At 24.2% G+C, this 17488-nt stretch overlaps 6 protein-coding genes across 6 annotated transcripts, besides 18 other annotated features; 3 read left to right on the forward strand and 3 right to left on the reverse strand.

Moving 5' to 3' along the window:
• Window positions 1–423: 423 nt before the first annotated feature.
• Window positions 424–632: a repeat region.
• Window positions 633–784: 152 nt separating this feature from the next.
• Window positions 785–841: a sequence feature (AT_rich).
• Window positions 842–890: 49 nt separating this feature from the next.
• Window positions 891–911: a sequence feature (AT_rich).
• Window position 912: 1 nt separating this feature from the next.
• Window positions 913–1011: a microsatellite.
• Window positions 1012–1121: 110 nt separating this feature from the next.
• Window positions 1122–1159: a sequence feature (AT_rich).
• Window positions 1160–1233: 74 nt separating this feature from the next.
• On the reverse strand, window positions 1234–1719 carry EDI_308750 (uncharacterized protein; the record flags this gene model as incomplete). Its single annotated transcript, XM_001739814.1, has 1 exon — window positions 1234–1719. The coding sequence occupies one exon, from the start codon at window positions 1717–1719 to the stop codon at window positions 1234–1236; it is 486 nt and encodes a 161-aa protein (XP_001739866.1).
• Window positions 1720–1917: 198 nt separating this feature from the next.
• Window positions 1918–1981: a sequence feature (AT_rich).
• Window positions 1982–2528: 547 nt separating this feature from the next.
• Window positions 2529–2592: a sequence feature (AT_rich).
• Window positions 2593–2643: 51 nt separating this feature from the next.
• On the forward strand, window positions 2644–4845 carry EDI_308760 (uncharacterized protein; the record flags this gene model as incomplete). Its single annotated transcript, XM_001739815.1, has 1 exon — window positions 2644–4845. The coding sequence occupies one exon, from the start codon at window positions 2644–2646 to the stop codon at window positions 4843–4845; it is 2202 nt and encodes a 733-aa protein (XP_001739867.1).
• Window positions 4833–4926: a sequence feature (AT_rich).
• Window positions 4927–5202: 276 nt separating this feature from the next.
• Window positions 5203–5394: a sequence feature (AT_rich).
• Window positions 5389–6354, reverse strand: EDI_308770 (uncharacterized protein; the record flags this gene model as incomplete). Its single annotated transcript, XM_001739816.1, has 1 exon — window positions 5389–6354. The coding sequence occupies one exon, from the start codon at window positions 6352–6354 to the stop codon at window positions 5389–5391; it is 966 nt and encodes a 321-aa protein (XP_001739868.1).
• Window positions 6355–6493: 139 nt separating this feature from the next.
• Window positions 6494–6551: a sequence feature (AT_rich).
• Window positions 6552–6593: 42 nt separating this feature from the next.
• Window positions 6594–6641: a sequence feature (AT_rich).
• A 512-nt stretch (window positions 6642–7153) lies between these two features.
• Window positions 7154–8062, forward strand: EDI_308780 (uncharacterized protein; the record flags this gene model as incomplete). The annotated part of the gene is made up of 1 exon (XM_001739817.1): window positions 7154–8062. The coding sequence occupies one exon, from the start codon at window positions 7154–7156 to the stop codon at window positions 8060–8062; it is 909 nt and encodes a 302-aa protein (XP_001739869.1).
• Window positions 8063–8323: 261 nt separating this feature from the next.
• On the forward strand, window positions 8324–9250 carry EDI_308790 (uncharacterized protein; the record flags this gene model as incomplete). Its single annotated transcript, XM_001739818.1, has 1 exon — window positions 8324–9250. The coding sequence occupies one exon, from the start codon at window positions 8324–8326 to the stop codon at window positions 9248–9250; it is 927 nt and encodes a 308-aa protein (XP_001739870.1).
• Window positions 8958–8992: a sequence feature (AT_rich).
• A 251-nt stretch (window positions 9251–9501) lies between the features above and the next one.
• Window positions 9502–9523: a sequence feature (AT_rich).
• A 240-nt stretch (window positions 9524–9763) lies between these two features.
• Window positions 9764–9794: a sequence feature (AT_rich).
• EDI_308800 (uncharacterized protein) lies at window positions 9787–17478 on the reverse strand (the record flags this gene model as incomplete). Its single annotated transcript, XM_001739819.1, has 2 exons — window positions 9787–17064; window positions 17146–17478. The coding sequence occupies 2 exons, from the start codon at window positions 17476–17478 to the stop codon at window positions 9787–9789; spliced, it is 7611 nt and encodes a 2536-aa protein (XP_001739871.1).
• Window positions 12059–12102: a microsatellite.
• Window positions 16057–16091: a sequence feature (AT_rich).
• Window positions 16093–16272: a microsatellite.
• Window positions 17229–17261: a sequence feature (AT_rich).
• Window positions 17479–17488: the final 10 nt, after the last annotated feature.

Here is a 17488-nt window from a genome sequence, read left to right on the forward strand (position 1 = left end):
TACTAATGAATTTTTATAGTTGTAATTGTCATCATCATTTTCTCTTACAGTTTCTATTTTCATTCATTTTTTATCATTTTCATCTCTTGACTGATATTATTTATTGTACATCTTTGTCTCAATTTTTTATATATATTTGTTGTCATACCTTCTGTAGTGTATCTTTTTTTAATAATTTATTCATGTGAAATAAGAAGAGATAAAATATAAATTGAGTTCTGTTTCTTTCTTTATTTGCTATTTCTATCATTTGATAAATGAATAATCGTTGAGGTGAATATAGAGCGAAAGAAGTATCAATGAGCATTATTTAAAAGAGAATGAGCTACTGGAGTTAACCTTCCCTAATCAAAATGAAATAGAAACCTCAAGACTCGTTGAAACTTACTTTATTAATTCTTAATTGGGAAGTGAGTGTAGCTATTCATATTCCCTTTTTTTAATTTCTATTTCAAATAAAACATGACAACAAAGCATGAGTCATTCTATTTCAATTTCAATGATTCGTTGTGGTATAAATTTATCTGGATATTGTTTTCCATAAAATATATTTGTTATTCTTTTCTTTAAAAATGAACACTAATCACAAATATGATTTTGTTTTATTATTTTCTTTATAAACATTAATATCATAAAAGTTGTTCATCACTAACACCAATTAATGTTCCAACAACAATTTGTGAAATAAAATACCAATGTTTTAATACATATTTGTCATTAAAATTAATCATTATTCAATAGTTAATTAAATCATTTTGATTGGAGTATTTTTATGATATGGTTGTAAAAAAGATTTAAAAAAAATGAATAAATAATACCAAGAAATTATTTATAATAAATAGCAACTAATGAAACAATATAGATAAAACAATAACAAATAAAATGGTTTGAAATAAAAATAATTTATAAATGATTATATTTTAATTCCTTTTCATTTCGCTTTGTTATTTTATTCATCCTTTTTTCTTCTTTATATGTGTTATTTCATGTTATTTTCATTTCTATTATTTTTATAAAATATCTCTTAGTAAGAATCAAAAAATTCATTTTATATGAATCAGAATTTATATCTTTTAATGAAATTTTGACTCACAAACTTTCTATATTTAAAAATGATAGTCTAAAAATATATTTATAATTGAAATAAAAGAATTATTTAGAATTAACAGTTAACAGAACCATGGTTAAATAAAATTTTAATTAGATAACCTCAGTTTACTTTAGTTCTAATCCCTATAAATAAGAAGAGACCATTTTTGTGTATTTATTTTCATCACTCTTTTTTACATTCATTAATTTCTTGAATCTATTTATTCTTTTTATAACACTAATAAGTGATTTTTTTAGCTTATCCTTTAATAACTTTATTTGTGAATAATCAACACCTACAAATAATTGTTTTCCAATAATATATGTATTGAATAAATCATTTAATAGACCTTTAATTTCGATGATAACACTTAACACTTCTCTTATTTCTCTTGGGACCTCACTATTTTTCGCGAGGCATTTAAGCATATCTAAAAATACTTTAGTAAAATCTTTTTGAGTAATTCTAAACATATCTTTTAGAACAGTTATTAACTCTTCCAAATATTCAGGAGTGTCGGTATAATCCTGATAATCAATGTTAATGTCATGGTTATAGTATATACCAAAAGAATTAATTTCAGATAGAACACCACACAATATATTAACAGATATTAAAAGAAAAAACATAATGAAAAAAGTTCAAGTTCTACCTTTTTAAACCATTGAATCATTTTAATGATTTTTAGAAAAACTAAAAGTACAAAATAATAAGCTTTATTATATGATAAATATCATTAAGAAAATAGTTTTCTAAAAAAAAAAGGGAGATCTTTGATGTATAATATTAGTGGTGTTCTCAAATTCCATCATTTTATTCTAAATCTCAAAAAATAAGAAAAAAAATATATTATAATTCTAAAAATCTTATTTTTTACGAATATTTAAAAAAGTAATGATGTTATCGAAAAAATTAAAATGAAAAATGAATTATTTATCTTGTATGATGAAATAATTCTACCCATTCGTCAACCAAAAAATAAAAAAAACAAAGAAAGAATATGTTAAAATGAGGGGAGAAAGGAAATACCCCCATAACAGCGAAGAAAAAAAATAATAATTAGACAAAAAAAAATTACCTCACCTTTTGAGTCTTTTCTTTTTAACTATTTATTATCTTTTTTATGTTTTAATTTTCTGTGTACGTGTCTTAAACGAATAAACTTTATTCTAACTTACAAAACCAAATAAAGAATCAACTAATAAAACTTAGAATATGAAAATGAGATATAAAAGGAAAAAAACTTAAATATTTTTCTATTTACCAAAAAACAAATCATAACAGTCGAAAAAAAGTGTAAACAAGCTATCTGAAGTATTTTTGTGAAATAAATAGATTAAAAAGTGTTTGTGTTGCAGTTTTTAGGATTGAAGATAAAAGGAAACATATATTTTTCGAAAAGAATTCAATTATTTTATTGGAAATGCCAAAAACTAACAAATTAAAAAGAAAAAAAATAAAAATAATATATTATTAATTTTATTATTTAAATTTAATTTAAACGAAAAATCTAATCTCTTTGAAAAATCTGAACTCTTCTTTTAATTTTTAGTATGTTGCTTCTCTTATTTGTTACACTTACATCAGCCCTTCAATGTAAAGAATTATTACCAAATAAAATGTATAGTGTTAGCGATGCTTTTGAATGTATTGAATCAGTTAAAATTAATAATACATTTACACAATACGTTCAAGAAACACTTCAAGTTTTATTTGAGACATACGTTTACAAAGACATTTTAAAATCACCACCACAACCTTCATTTAATAAAGAGTTTTATACTACAGTTGATATTGATGAACGACTTAAAAACCTTTCATTAGAAGAGACGTCTTTATACAAATTTATGCAAGAGGTTCAATCAATAATAAATGATGCTCATGATTACCATCTTTCATTTAGATTATCATCTGATAAAGATAACCATTATTACTATGATTTTATGTATGCCGTGTTACCGTTTATACCAGACATTGTTGATAATGAAGTTGTTCTTTATAAAAACCCAAATTATGAAACATTTGACTCTCAAATCCCACAAACTATTATTGACAATGTTAATATTCCTGTTGTTAGTATTAATGATATGTCTCCAATGGATTTTATTAGAAAATTTGCTTCTGAACAAACATTTCTTAAAACACCTCATGGTAGATTTACTTATGCATTAGAGACAATGAGTTTTATTGAATTGAGAAGAACTGTAATGGATAAAAGCGTATTAGAAGAGCCAATTAAAGTCACTTATTCTAATAACCAAACAGTGAGTATCAATTACAGTATTCTTTACATTCCTTTAGAAACACTAAGTAAAGAAAAACAAAAAAGAATTAATGGTAAAAGAAATGGCTATAATGATGCTATTATAACTATTGATGATTTTGTTGATAGCCCAATTAGAAATAATCCAGGGTTATATGATTATCAATCATTAGATGGTAACTTAGCTTGTAAAATTGATAATGATATGATGATGAATGTTATGATACTAAAAACATTCTATCCTGTTGAAGAAGTTATGAATTTTGGTGAAGTTATGAATAGTTGTATTAGTTCATTTGACAACAATGAATATCCAATTACTATAATTCTTCCAATGAATGGAGGAGGATCTGGTGATCTTGTTTCAAGTGTACAAGATACATTTGCCCCACAAGGAGATTCTGATATGATTGGGTCAATGAGAATTTCAAAAGGAACAGAAGGATGTATCAAATATGGATATGGTAGTTATCTCCAAAACCCAGAAAATTGTCAAGAAAGATTTAATAGCTCTAATCCTAACTCAAATGACTTAGGAGAATGGTATAACTCACCAAAAATTACTCTATATGGAACAGTAGAACATAAACGTACTCAAGAATCAATTATTCATTCAATGGATTTAATTAAAAATACATTAGAAAAACATCCAAGAAATCCAACAGATATTATTGTTATGACTGATGGATTTTGTTATTCTGCATGTAGTGTATTAACTAAAGCAATGGTAGAACAAGGTAATGCTATTGTTGTTGGATATGAAGGAGATCCAAATGGAAAAATTGAAGAGTTTGATGCAGGTAATTCACCAACAGCAGTTGTAACACAAAATGAACTTCAGATTCCTGAAGCTGATAACTTAAAAAGTATTAATGGTGAAATGAGAATTTCATTCATAGAAACATTTGCTTGGGATTATTCATTTAATCAAACAATTCCAAGAGAATTTTTAATTCATCCAGTTGATGAAAGAGTTAATTTATATAAATTCTTTGACAATAAACTCGGACAATTTATAACCAAAGCAAAAGACATTCATACTAAATATCAAAGTGAATGTAATCCAAATAATAAAAGATTAGTTAAATATTCTAAAGAATGTGATCAACAAATATCTATGGAACATGCACATGGAGGATTTAAATGTGGTGATGATGGTAAATGGAGTAATCAATGTGTTGCTGCTTATTGTGATAAAGGATATAAATTTGATTTTTATAACCAAAAATGCATTATTGATACTTGTGAGTCTAAAGATGAATCTACTGACTCTTCTCAACAACCAGACCCACAACCATCAGAAGGAAGTTCTTCTCAACAAAGTTCCTCTTCTTCAGGTAATTCGACAAACGATAATACTATGTTATACATTATTATTGGGTGTTCTGTTGGAGGGGCATTGATCTTAGTATTGTTAGTTGTTGTTGTGGTTATTTCAATCATTATTTACAAAAAACGTCATTCTGGTTCTGATTACTCTTTAATTCAATAATTTTTTTCGTTATTTTATCATAAATATTTTCATTAAAATAACTTCTTTTATTTAAAAAAGAAAATAATTTTAAATAATTAACTGATATCTTAATGAAATTAATTATTCATTGTTTTTATTAGTATCTGTTTAAATAAAAGAAAAAACAAAGTACTGAAATGTTTGTCTTTGTTGGTATAACACTAAATCAATAAGTTTATTGTTATCAAATTTACAATTAATTTATTATACTATAACGTTTGTTTTAGTAACGATAATTTGATAAACTAAATATATGTCATGAAATTATTATTAGAAGAAATATTTGTTTTAGTAAAATGATGAACAATTGTTTTTTATAAAACATTACAATTTGAGTTAAATACAAATAAATTTAAATATTTAAAAAAGGATTAAATTAAAAATAGTGATTTGTTTTAAAACTACTATTTTTAACTATATCCATATTTATTATACTCTTTTTAATTTAAGAGGAAAACAAATTATAAATAAGAAAAAGTAATTAAAAATAAATATTGAATAGAAAATGTAAATTAACAAATTTTATTTCTTTCCTCTCTTTCCAGCACTTCTTTTTGCAACTTGTCTTTTTGGTGCACTTCTCTTTGGGGCTTGTCTTTTTGGTGCACTTCTTTTTGGTGAACTAGCTTTTGAACGTCCTGAAGGCTTACGTTTGCTAAAACTACCACTACTTCCACCATGTTTTCTTGATTTACTACCTCCTTTTGTATCACTGAGTTTTTTACTGACTTGATTAACTTTACCAGCAGCTTTAGAAACTCCACTAGCACCCTTTTGTATAGCAGAAGCAAACTTTCCAAGTTTTCCACCTTTTCCAGCAAATTTACCAGCAGCATTAGCTATTTTATCTGCTGTTTTTCCAATTTTATCGGAGAATTTTCCAACTTTTTTAGCAGCATTACCAACAGCGTTTATAGCTTTATTGGCTTTATTTTGGGCTTTTCTACTTATTTCTTGTCCTTTGTCAAGTCCTTTATTAACTTTAGTTTGAACTTCTTTTACTTTACTTTGGGTTTTATCAATCATATTATTTGCTTTGCTTTGGGCATTAGCAATTTTACTTTGAGCATTATCAACAGCATTATTAGTTTTCTTTTGGAAATCATCCATCTTTTTAGCAGCATCTTTATTGAAAATACCAACAACACCTTTACCAAAGTTCATAACTTTATTAAATCCACCTTGAACTTTGTCAGTAAATTTTTGTCCTTTATTAATAAAATTATTAACAGTATTTTGAGCTTTATCAACTTTTTGATTAATGTTATTAACCATTTCTTTTCCTTTTTTCTGGAATTGATCAATTTTATCATTTACTTTATTAACAACATTATTGAATTTCTCTTGAATTCCTCCAAGACTCCAATCTTCTTCCATATCCACAAAATCATCAAGATCTTCAAGATAATCATCAAATGCTAACAAATCTTCTTCATCATATGTAAAAGCAGAACATACACAAGAGAGAGCTATCAAAGTAAAGAACATTATATTACAATTTTTAGCTTTTGATAACCCTCTTTTTATATGACCTTATTCAATCCAACTCAGGTATAAACCATTCTGTAAAATGTTGTTTATTTTATAGTTAGATGTAGAACTTCTATTCCTGACTTATATTTGTCAGTTTTTAAATTTATCTTTTTTGTTTTTTAATTTCTTTTTAATTTAATGAAATATTTTTTGTTTCTTTCTTATTGTAAGAAATATTTGAATTGCTACATTACAATTTTATTCTTTTGTTTTAAAATACTTTAATTTAATAATAATTAAAAGAGTTTCAATTAGAAGGAGATCTTCTCTCCAAACAGATTCAAAGAAGTTATCATCTTCTGGTTTTTGGATATTATCTTTCAAAACTTTATTTTTTGACTTTGGATAATATTATTTTCTTCATTAATTAATAACTTTATATTGTTTTTGTTGATTTAATGATTTTTCAATATAGTTATCAATGTTATTGATTTTAACTGTTTTTTCAAGAAATAAAACCCATCCTTTATTTATTTTAACATTTAAATGTTAAAGAACATTAACAATATTGTAAAAATTAATGCTTTTTCCAACTGAATAGAGTAAAAGAACATCTAGAAAAGTTCACATTTCTTTTTGTTGGTATTGCATTAGTAATGTAGATGACTTGTAAGTTCAATGATGACTTTGATACAAATGATTAAAACAAAAGAAGAAACAACAAGAATAGTGAAGAATCAAAAAAAAGAATTATGTTTTATATTACACAAATAAGAAATTAACTGAATAACAAAATAATAAACTTATAAATATAATGAAATCTAAAATAATAGGAACACATGATGGTCTTTTTCATTGTGACGAACTTACTTCATGTGTTATTCTTTTACTTACAAAAGAGTTTATGGGGAGTAAAATTAGAAGAACAAGAGATAGTTCAATATTAAAAGAATGTGATGTAGTTGTTGACGTAGGAAAAGAATTTAATGTAGAGCATCATTTATTTGACCATCATCAACAAGGGTTTAACGAACGATGGGAAGGATCACCTACATTATTTTCATCAGCAGGATTAATATATAAATATTATGGACGTGAAATTATAATAAAATTATGTAAAGGTCCACACACAGTATTTGAAGATGAAGAAGAAATAAAATGGTTTATGAATAAATGGTATTTTTTTTATTTTGTTTCAATTGATGCAGAAGATAATGGATGTCCAAGAGGAAAAGAACAAAATTATATTGAAGGTATGGACTCATTAAAAAATGTTATTAGTAATTTAAATGAATTGAGAGGAGGTTTTGACATTGGACTTACAATATGTAAATTAGAATTAGTTAAATCATTTTATAGATTATTAATAAACTGGAGACCAACAGTAAAAAAATATCCAGCATCATATTTTAAACAAGAAATTGTTTTTATTGATGATCAAGAAGCTGATTGGGTAAGTTTATGTGAAATGGCATCATTAAATAAAATTACACTAGTTGTAGTAAAAAAAGAGAATAATAAATATATTGGAAGAGTTGTAAAAGATAGATTACAACCTAATTTTTCATGGCCTAAAGAATGGAGAGGAATGTATGGATATGAATTAAAAAATATTATTGGAAATGGAGTAATTTGTTGTGATAGAACAGGAACTGAAATTGTTTGTGAAGATATAAAAACAGTAGAAAATGCATTACGCATCGCTAAAAAGGTTCAAAAATAATCGAATTAAAACAGTTTAAATTTTTTTGTCGTTTAAGGATTGTTCTATTAATGGAATTTATCGAAATTTTTTCCTTTTTTCATTTTTTAATAAAATTTTTCAAGTTGGGGGTTAGTCTGAAGATTATTTTTGCTATATGAACTTCTTGAAACCATGTAACCATTTTTTAAGTATCCATTTTAAAAAAGAAGGAAAATGAAAAGAAAGAAGATAACTATTCTAATAATTTCAGAGTATCTAGAATTAGTTTGTTTTAATAAGATGTCACAAAAAGTAACTATCTCTGTTGAAGAATATATTCATATGTTAATAAATGAAAAAGAATTAAAAATGTTAAAAGATGAGACTATCCATCTTCTCAAAGAGAAAGAAATAAATAAAAGATTAATTAAAGAAATGGAGATGAAAAATAATAGTCTCAGTGAATCAGTTCAAAAAGAAACTAAAAAATGTGCACAATTAGAATATAAAAAAAGATATTTAGAGAATAAACTTAATCAATTAGAAAATGATAAACAATTAAATGAGAAAGAAAAATTAGAAACATTAACTGAAATAAAAACAAATTTTAAAAAACAACCAGAATTATTTATTCAACAAGAATATTTACATGATGATCTATACAATGAAAAAAATTTGAATCTTAAACATTCATTTTCTTCTGAAACAAAACCAATAGACATAAAGAATACATATTTACTTATACCATTATTGACTAAAAAAGAAAGAACTAATTCATTAGGAAAAGTTACTGAACCAATGACTGATGAAATTTATAAAAAGGTTCTAATTTTTTTAAATGATATTCCAAAAGATGAGAAGTATAAAATTACTACTAATAAAGTTGTTAAAATTACCCCATTATTTATTTTTGAAGTTCAATACGACTTATTTGTTAATATATTTAAAACATTTATTCAAAATAAAAAAGAAGTAGTACTTATTAATAAATATCCAAGTATATCATCAAAGGTTTTATTTCAAGAATATTGTAATCAAGCAGGAATTCATTGTTCTAATTCTACTTATGATGAAAAAATTAGATGGCAAAGAGTTCATGTTGCAAAGTTTAATAAATGTATTGTTGCACTGGAAAAACAAAGAAAAAAAGATGGTCTAAATATATCTTTTTCTTTTATTAAACACAGATGTCCTCGTTTCCAGTTTATTGGTTTAGGTAAAATGTAATATAACTTCTAAAAAAGTATATCTTCCTTTTTAGATTGTTATTTCAATGATTTATTTAATTCTTTTTTTGTAGTAAACTAGTTTTTTTTTTGGTAATTTTCATAATAGTTATCTGTCTCTTTATTAAATTTTATTCATTGTTATGTTATTTCATTGTTATTTATCATACTTTTTGTTTTTAAAGACTTTATTTAATTAGTGATACAAAAGATCTTTGAGAAGTATCATTAGAACAAAAAAAATCATCAAAGAAATAATAAAATATTATTATAAGAGAAAATTGTTTCTAATACTTCATAATAAATGCATTTTATGAAAAGAATGAAAAACAAATAAAGGAAGAAAATTAGTCAATAACATTAACTAATACAAAGAAATTAAGAATGGATTTGTTTCGGTATTAATTGAAATATAATAAAAACAAAGAACAAACAATAAAGAATTTATAATTGTATGATAATTAATTAAAAGAAATAAAACAATAACAAATTCAAATAGTAAAAACCAACCAAGATTTAAAAAAAAAATGAATTTAATTATTTTTCTTCTTCTGTAATAGGTCTTACATAAGCATCAACAATCATTCCACTTTCTCTTAGAGATTTTTCAATAGAAACAAGACCAAGTTCCATAACATTTTGTAAGTTAGCAAATTCCAATTTCATTGAAGACTTATGAATTGCAAGTCCAGTTTTACAAAGATCAACTAATCTCATAACCATTGTATATAAATTATCAACGTCTTCAGCAGAATATTTATTAATATTTTCTTCACTAAAGAAAGTATTACAAATAGCAAATAAACCACCATTAACATTAGCACAAAGAATACCCATCAATAATCTTTGAAGTTGAGGGATTTTATTAGCAATAGAGTTAGGATTTTCAATAATTAAAGCTACTTTTTCAATTTGTTTTTCAATATCATCCATACAAGAAAGAATAGGAGTAAGAATAACTTCTTCTGTAGAAATGATAGGTTCTCTTTCAAGTACAGAAGGGAGATTTTTCTTAGTTGTCATAATTGTTCTTTTTTTACAAACTTTAGACAATTCATCTAATTTAGCACCATCAAGAGTAAATGATATTTCACTTGCAAATATATTTGTTGAAATAAATTTATCAATAATCTTTTTTTCTTCTGTACATGGAGAAACAGAAGATACAAAAATATAATTATCTTCATGGTTTAATTGTTCTAAATTAGAAAGACTTTTTGTTAATAAAATTAATCTTGGTGTTCGTTTGTATGAATTTTTCATAAATTCAACAAATTCACCTGATCTTAATGAACTTCTATAAACATATTCAAATAAATTTTGTGTTTTATGAATATTATTTACTGAAGCATCATTTTGTTGACCAAAGATATTTGTAAATGCTTGACCATAAAATGATACTCTATAAAAGAATCCTACATAAGTATTTAATTCAATAATTTGTTGATACAATTCTGTAACACTTGAATGACATGCAGACAATGCTTTAAAGTCATGGGTTGAAGCACAATATGGAATAATAAAATTAAATAAAGTAATAGCGTAATGTTGTAAATTTTGTTTTTTAAATGCATCAGCAGCTTGAATTACCATTTTTAATAAGAATCGTTGATTTAAAAATCTAGAATTATTTAAATAACGAGAATTAAATACATTAAAGAAATCAACAGTAATTTCTTTAAGACAATCAATATTTAAATCGATTTTAATAATATTATTCTTTCTAAGTACATTATAAACTGAATTAATAATATGAACACATGCAACTCCTGCTTCAACAAAATTATCTCTTTTTTCTTGATTAACAATTAATTTTTCATACCATGTAAGATGTAATTCTAAACTTTCTTTATATTTTTCTGCAATAGAAAGATATTTTTCATTAATTAATTCTGCACTTTGTTCTTTAAGCATTTCTCTAAGATTTCTAAGATCATCCAAAATCATTTTAACATATTGTTCTAATAATCCAATTTCATCAATAAATTTTTCTTTAAATGTTTTAATTGTACTATCTTTTTCTGTTTCTCTTTTTAAACCAATTGATAATGCAAATATTTCATCTTTCATACTATATTCTTGAATTAATTTTAAATCATTTGGTTCACATAATTTTTGAATATCATCATCTCCTTGTGATAACTCTTTTGCTTTTTCTGCAACTGTTAATAATTCTTTAGTAATTTGTCCTTTTTGTATTGCTTTAACAATTACTTTAACATATTTAGAATATTCATTTCGTTTTTCATTTTTACTTCTTTCTTCTTTTTGAATAACTTGAATTCTACTATAATTTTTTATTAATACTTGTTTCCATGATCCCATATTTGCTGCTCTTCTATATAATTCTCCAAATAATTTTTCTCCAAGTAATGCTTCATCTTGTAAAATAGTTTCTTTATTTATTACTTGATCAAATAATCCTTTACCTTTTTTTAATGGTGCCATAATCAATCTAATTGATCTATAACTTTCTCTATCTTTTGTATATTTATCAGTAACGTATTGCATTGATTTCTCAATTACTGGTATTTGTTTTATTAACTCTTCTGCTCTTTCAATAATTTTATTAATATCTCCTCCCATTTCATATGTTTTAATTTCATCTACTCCAAGACACCATTCATAAACTTTAATAAGTTCTTCTGCAGAAGCTAATTGTTCATGACTATGTCTTGTAATTTCAATATGACTTTTTTCGTATTCAACAATACTTTTTTGTAATTCAATTAATTGATTAAAAAGATTAATTGTTTTTGGTAATATTGTTTCCCATTGTTTATATAATACTTCCCATACATTAATTCCATTTTTTCTTTCATCTTCTTTTCTCATTTGTTCTTTTTTTTCTTTAATCACTTTTTCTAACACACTAAGTCCATTCCCAATTTCTTCTAAATTTTCAACGACGTTCTTATTATCATTATTTGCTACATTCTTCTCTTCAAGTTGTTCAAATATTTTACAATACTCTTCCCATATTATCACTCTATCTTTTTGTTGTAACTCTTCAAATTCTTTAGTGTTTTTTTGTGTTTGTGTTTTTGCATTAATTTCACTGTCTAATGTATCATTTCTAATTTCATATAATTCAATAACACTATCAACAATTTTTTCTACATCTTCTTGTTTAATAGGAAAATCGACTTGAATTAATCTAAATTTAAAGTAGGTATCTTTTATTTCTTTTAACACTTTTTGAAGTTTATTTAAACATTGTTGTTTTATAACAACAAACTCATCTCTTCTTTTTTCTATCATTAATCTTCCAAGAATTGTTTTAATAATATCTAAGAAATCATTTAATTGATAATCAATACATGTTCTTAACACCTCAGCTTTTTCTTCATTTTTCACTCTAATTCCAATTTCATTTTTAATTCTTTCAAGTGTTTCTTCAATATCTGATGTCATATCAATACTCCACCTTTCTTCAAGATAAATAACAACTCTTCTCATTGATCTCCAAATACCTTCATTAATAGATTTTTGATTTTCAATAAGTTTTAATAATTCAATTCTTTTTTCTATTACTTTTCTTCGATAAATATCATATCGGTCTTCGTTTTTATTAATCTCCTTTTCTTTAACTTTAGTAATAATGTCTTCTGCAAAATCTAATGAAATCCATTGTTTTAGTTTATCAATTGATGATTGTACATTACTTTCTTCTTCTGGAAGAAGTTTTCTTGATGCTAATGAACTAGTAATATGAATTTTAACACAATTAACATTTTCGTCCCTTTCAAAATTACTTTTAACAAAAAGATATAATACAGATGTAGCATTCTTTCTTGTTGATGGAGATGAACTACCACATAACCCAATAATACCATTAATTAAATCATAACAAAACGTTGGGTTTTGAACAAATAAATAATCAGAATTTTCTGTTACTATTTTTCTAATAAATGCCATAAAATATTTAAAAAATGTTGGTGCTGAAGTTACTGTAAATGATGAAATTATTAATTTTGTTAATTCATTCATAACTTCATTTCCTGATGATAAAAATCTTTTATTGAAACAATGCATAATTATTTCTAATATAACTAATAATGCACTATCCACAATATTACTATTACCCATTCCTCTATCGTCAAAAATTGATGAGTCATATGACTCTGAAACATCATGAAGATTACTTAATATTGGTATATTTGAATTACTTGTTTCTGAACAAATTACATTAAATACAACTTGTCTTGAATCTTTTTGTATTTCATTTATATTTCTAAATAATGGTTCTACATCAAAATTTAAATCTCCAATATACTTTAATGCAACTTGAAGAATTTTTAATAAACTAGCTATACGTTCAGGTGAATCTTTATTAAGTAAATTAGTTAATGTTCTAAGATCCATATTTTTCAAAATCCAGAGTAAGTATAAATAAAAATGTCTTATTTCATTCAAATCTATACTTTTTTGTATTTTCTTTGTATTAATAACTCCTTTTGATAATGAATGTGATGTTTTTGCTGCTAATTGAAGTGGTGGAGCAGTAAGTGATTGTGGAATAGTTGTAAGTCTTGAAGATGAATTTTGAGGTGTCATAACTGGAGTAAGAAAAGTAGTATTACTTTCATCTTCAGAATCAGTTTGATCAAGAGTATCATCTTCAGAATCAGAATCGTCTTTACTAAAGTCATCATCTAAATCAATTCTCCAAAATTTAATAATTTGTTCTGCATGAACAATAATATAATCTATAAAATAAACATAAAACTCTGAAATTGCTGCTTTTTCATGTGGTTGTTGATGTCTTGGATCTAAATCTAATTTAACTGCATCACTAATCATAGAATATAATGCTAATCTACAAACACAATCATTTGTTCTTAACATTTGAAGATATTGTCTTTGAATATATGCTGCTAAAAAGTGATGAGAAAATGCAGTGGTATAATAATCACTAATATGAATAACTGATGTAATTCTAGGTGCATTAGATTCATAGAAATAAGTAAATTGAGATAAATGTTTTAAAACATCAACTTTTAAAATTTGAACATTTTTCCAATTTTTTAAAGACTGAGCATCCAATTTAGAACTAATTACACTTTTTTTGGATACTTTTTCATGAGAAAGAAATATTGTTTCAGTTTCAGAATCTTCAACACAACACAAAGTAGAAATATAAATATCTAAACATTCCATAGCTGTTTTTCTTGAATATCCTCTTATTAGCATTAATAAAAATTGTGCAATAGCATTATTACTACTATAAATATAAGTTGTTGCTCTTGAAGCAACACGTTGTCTTAAATATTGAGCAAAATATTTAAAGAATACTTTTAATTGATTATTAAAAGGAACACAAAATTTTTCATCATTTTGAATTTTATCATATTGATATAATAACTTTGCAGCATCTAAATAAATAAATAAACTTTTTTCTATCATTTTAAGAAATACTGGAAGCATTTCTAATGTTGTTTCAAGATATTTTAATTCAAATACTCCATCTAATTTACCAATTTTTTTTGCATTAAGGTGATTAGAAAAGAATTTAGTTAATGAAGTAATTAAAGGTAAAAATATAGCAGGTTTATTTGGTTTATTTTCTAAATAAAATTTTGTATATAATTCAAATGGTACTCTTTTTGGATTATTAAATTCATCACATACAAATAAATGAGAAAGTAATATTAAATATTTAAATGCATTTCCACTTTCTTGTTCATTTTCTTTTATTAAAGAATTTGAAGATATTCTTCTTTGTAATGGTGAATTAATAATACTTCTTGGACTTGAAATAGGATTTTTATCAATATTATCATTTTTAAATAAGCCAAGAATAAGATCAACCAATATTGGTAATGTATGTGTTAAATCCATATCAAATTTATGTGTTTTATCAATATCTTCACGTATTTCTGTAAATGCATTTTCAATACTTTTTGATGACTTATAATTTGTATGAATAGAACTTATTAATCTATGAACATTTGAACTTTGAGTATAAATATTTGATATAACTCTTAAATTAAACGTTAATGTCATTGTTTTTGTTTTATCACCTGTTTCAGTTGGTTTAGTTGTAATATAATTTTCATATGGAAGACCATTATAAACTGGAATTGTTTGTTCACCACTTTGAATAATTCTACCCATTTGAATAAATGGAAGAAAAGCAAAATATGAATTAATTACCATTTTTTCCATTGGAAGATTTTGTTCATTTGTTAATAATACTTCTTGAATAACAAATAATAAATGATGTTGTGGAGTTAAAACAATTGGTAATTTTGCTTTAATTTCATCTAAAAATGTATCATTTTTTGCATTAACAGAAACACTTGTACTTGCTTTTCTTAAAAAAATTGGTTTAATACTTGATTCTGAATAAAATAATGGAAGATAAGTATCTTCTCTATGAAATTTAGTATCTTCTTTTCTAATATAACAATGAATAATATAACTACATTTCTTTTTTTCATGTTGAATAGTTAATTCTTTAGGATAAATATATATATTATTTACAAAATCGGTAAAAAACATTTGGTTTGTATTAAATTGTGTAAAATCTTCTAATTGTTTAATATATGTATTTATACTTCCACTTGTTGGATTTTTTTTATATTCAAAACCACTTGGATCAAATACTCTATATGCACTTGTATCTTGAATTTTCATTACTCTTAATTCCCATGTTTTAATTCCAATTGGTCTAACTTTTCCTCCACATATTTTATCAATTAATTTTAATAAATCATTGTCACTATGAATATTTTCTTTATACATCCAAATAGGATATCCTCTTTCTTCACTTTTTAATTCAGTAATTCCTGTAAAAATATGTTGTTTATAAAATTTATAAACACTTTTATTAAATATTTGTTCTTTTCTTTTTTCTAATTTCTTCTTTCTTTCTTTTTTAATTTCTTCAATATCAACTTTATCTTCTTTTTTAATTCCTTCTTCTTCATTACCATTTTCTTTTATCTCTATTTCTTTATTTTCATTTCCTTCTTTTAAAATACTTTTATTTATTAATTCATTTTCTTTTCTTTCTTTTTCAAATTCTTTTTTTTCTGTTTTATCTTTATACAACGTTTTAGCGTCTTCAATATCTTGTTCTGCCATTTTATAAAAATACATTACTCCATAAAACTTTCTGTCTTTTGATTCAATTCCTTTTAATTTAACTAAAAATTTACAACACGTTGTTCCTTCATATTCTTCTTTTTCAATTTGTCTTACAATTCTTTTATTATCTTCGGTGTTTAAATCAACAAAATAATTTTCTGTTACTTTAACTATACTTTCCCCTTCATTTATTACTTCATAAATTGCAAATTCTCCAAAAAATGGTTCATATTGAACTAATGACCTTGCTTCTATTTGCATAACAAACGTAATTCCTCCATCATTTGGATTAGTCAAATTAATAACTTTTTCAATAGAATTAGATTTATGACTGTCATTACTATAATTTTCATATAAATTCCCTTTTACTGTTCTAATATCAATAATAGCTTGTTTTCTTAATAATTTAGTATCTGGATCATCACTTAACTCAACATCTGATTGAATGGTTTGTGTTACTTGTTGTTTAGGAATTTCAACTTTATTATTTAATAAACAAACTTCTGTAGTTGAATTTAATAACATTCCTAAATACAACTGTTGTTCTGCTCCAATTATTTCTTTTTCTGAAATAATATTTTGTGTTGTAACTGTGCAGTTCATTGGTTTAACATTATGTTGTATTGTTAAATCCCCATTCGTATAATTAGTACAATTGCTTGGTACTCCATCTTCTTTTAATTGTGCCTCAAAGATATCACACCATTTAACTGGAGTTGTTTTCTATTGATAAATATTTAATGTTGTTGTTATTAACAATATATTGAAATCTATTCATGTTTTAATTGAATTAATTAAACAAACAAATTCTTGTGGTGTATTAAAATAATTAGCTTTTATGTCTTCGTAAAACTGTTGAAAATCTAATAAATTTAAACGTTCTCCTGTAATTAAATTTTTTTTTAATATTTTTTTAATTTGGTCATCAGAATAAAATAATGAATGACTTTCAAAGAATTTCCTTATTTGGAAGAAATCTATCTCTTCTAAATCATCATAATCAAGTTTTTTAAATTCTGACTTCGCTTCGTTTTTTCTTGTGCTTTGATCAATTGAACTTTTTCCTCTTCTATGAGAGACTTCAACATTTGCTTCATGTGTTGGTTTAAATCCATATTTTTCAAGTAAAGTAACCATCCTTGATCTA

The sequence above is a fragment of the Entamoeba dispar genome, genomic scaffold, assembly GCF_000209125.1.
Source record: "Entamoeba dispar SAW760 scf_1105229462453 genomic scaffold, whole genome shotgun sequence".
Classification (NCBI taxonomy): domain Eukaryota; phylum Evosea; order Mastigamoebida; family Endamoebidae; genus Entamoeba; species Entamoeba dispar.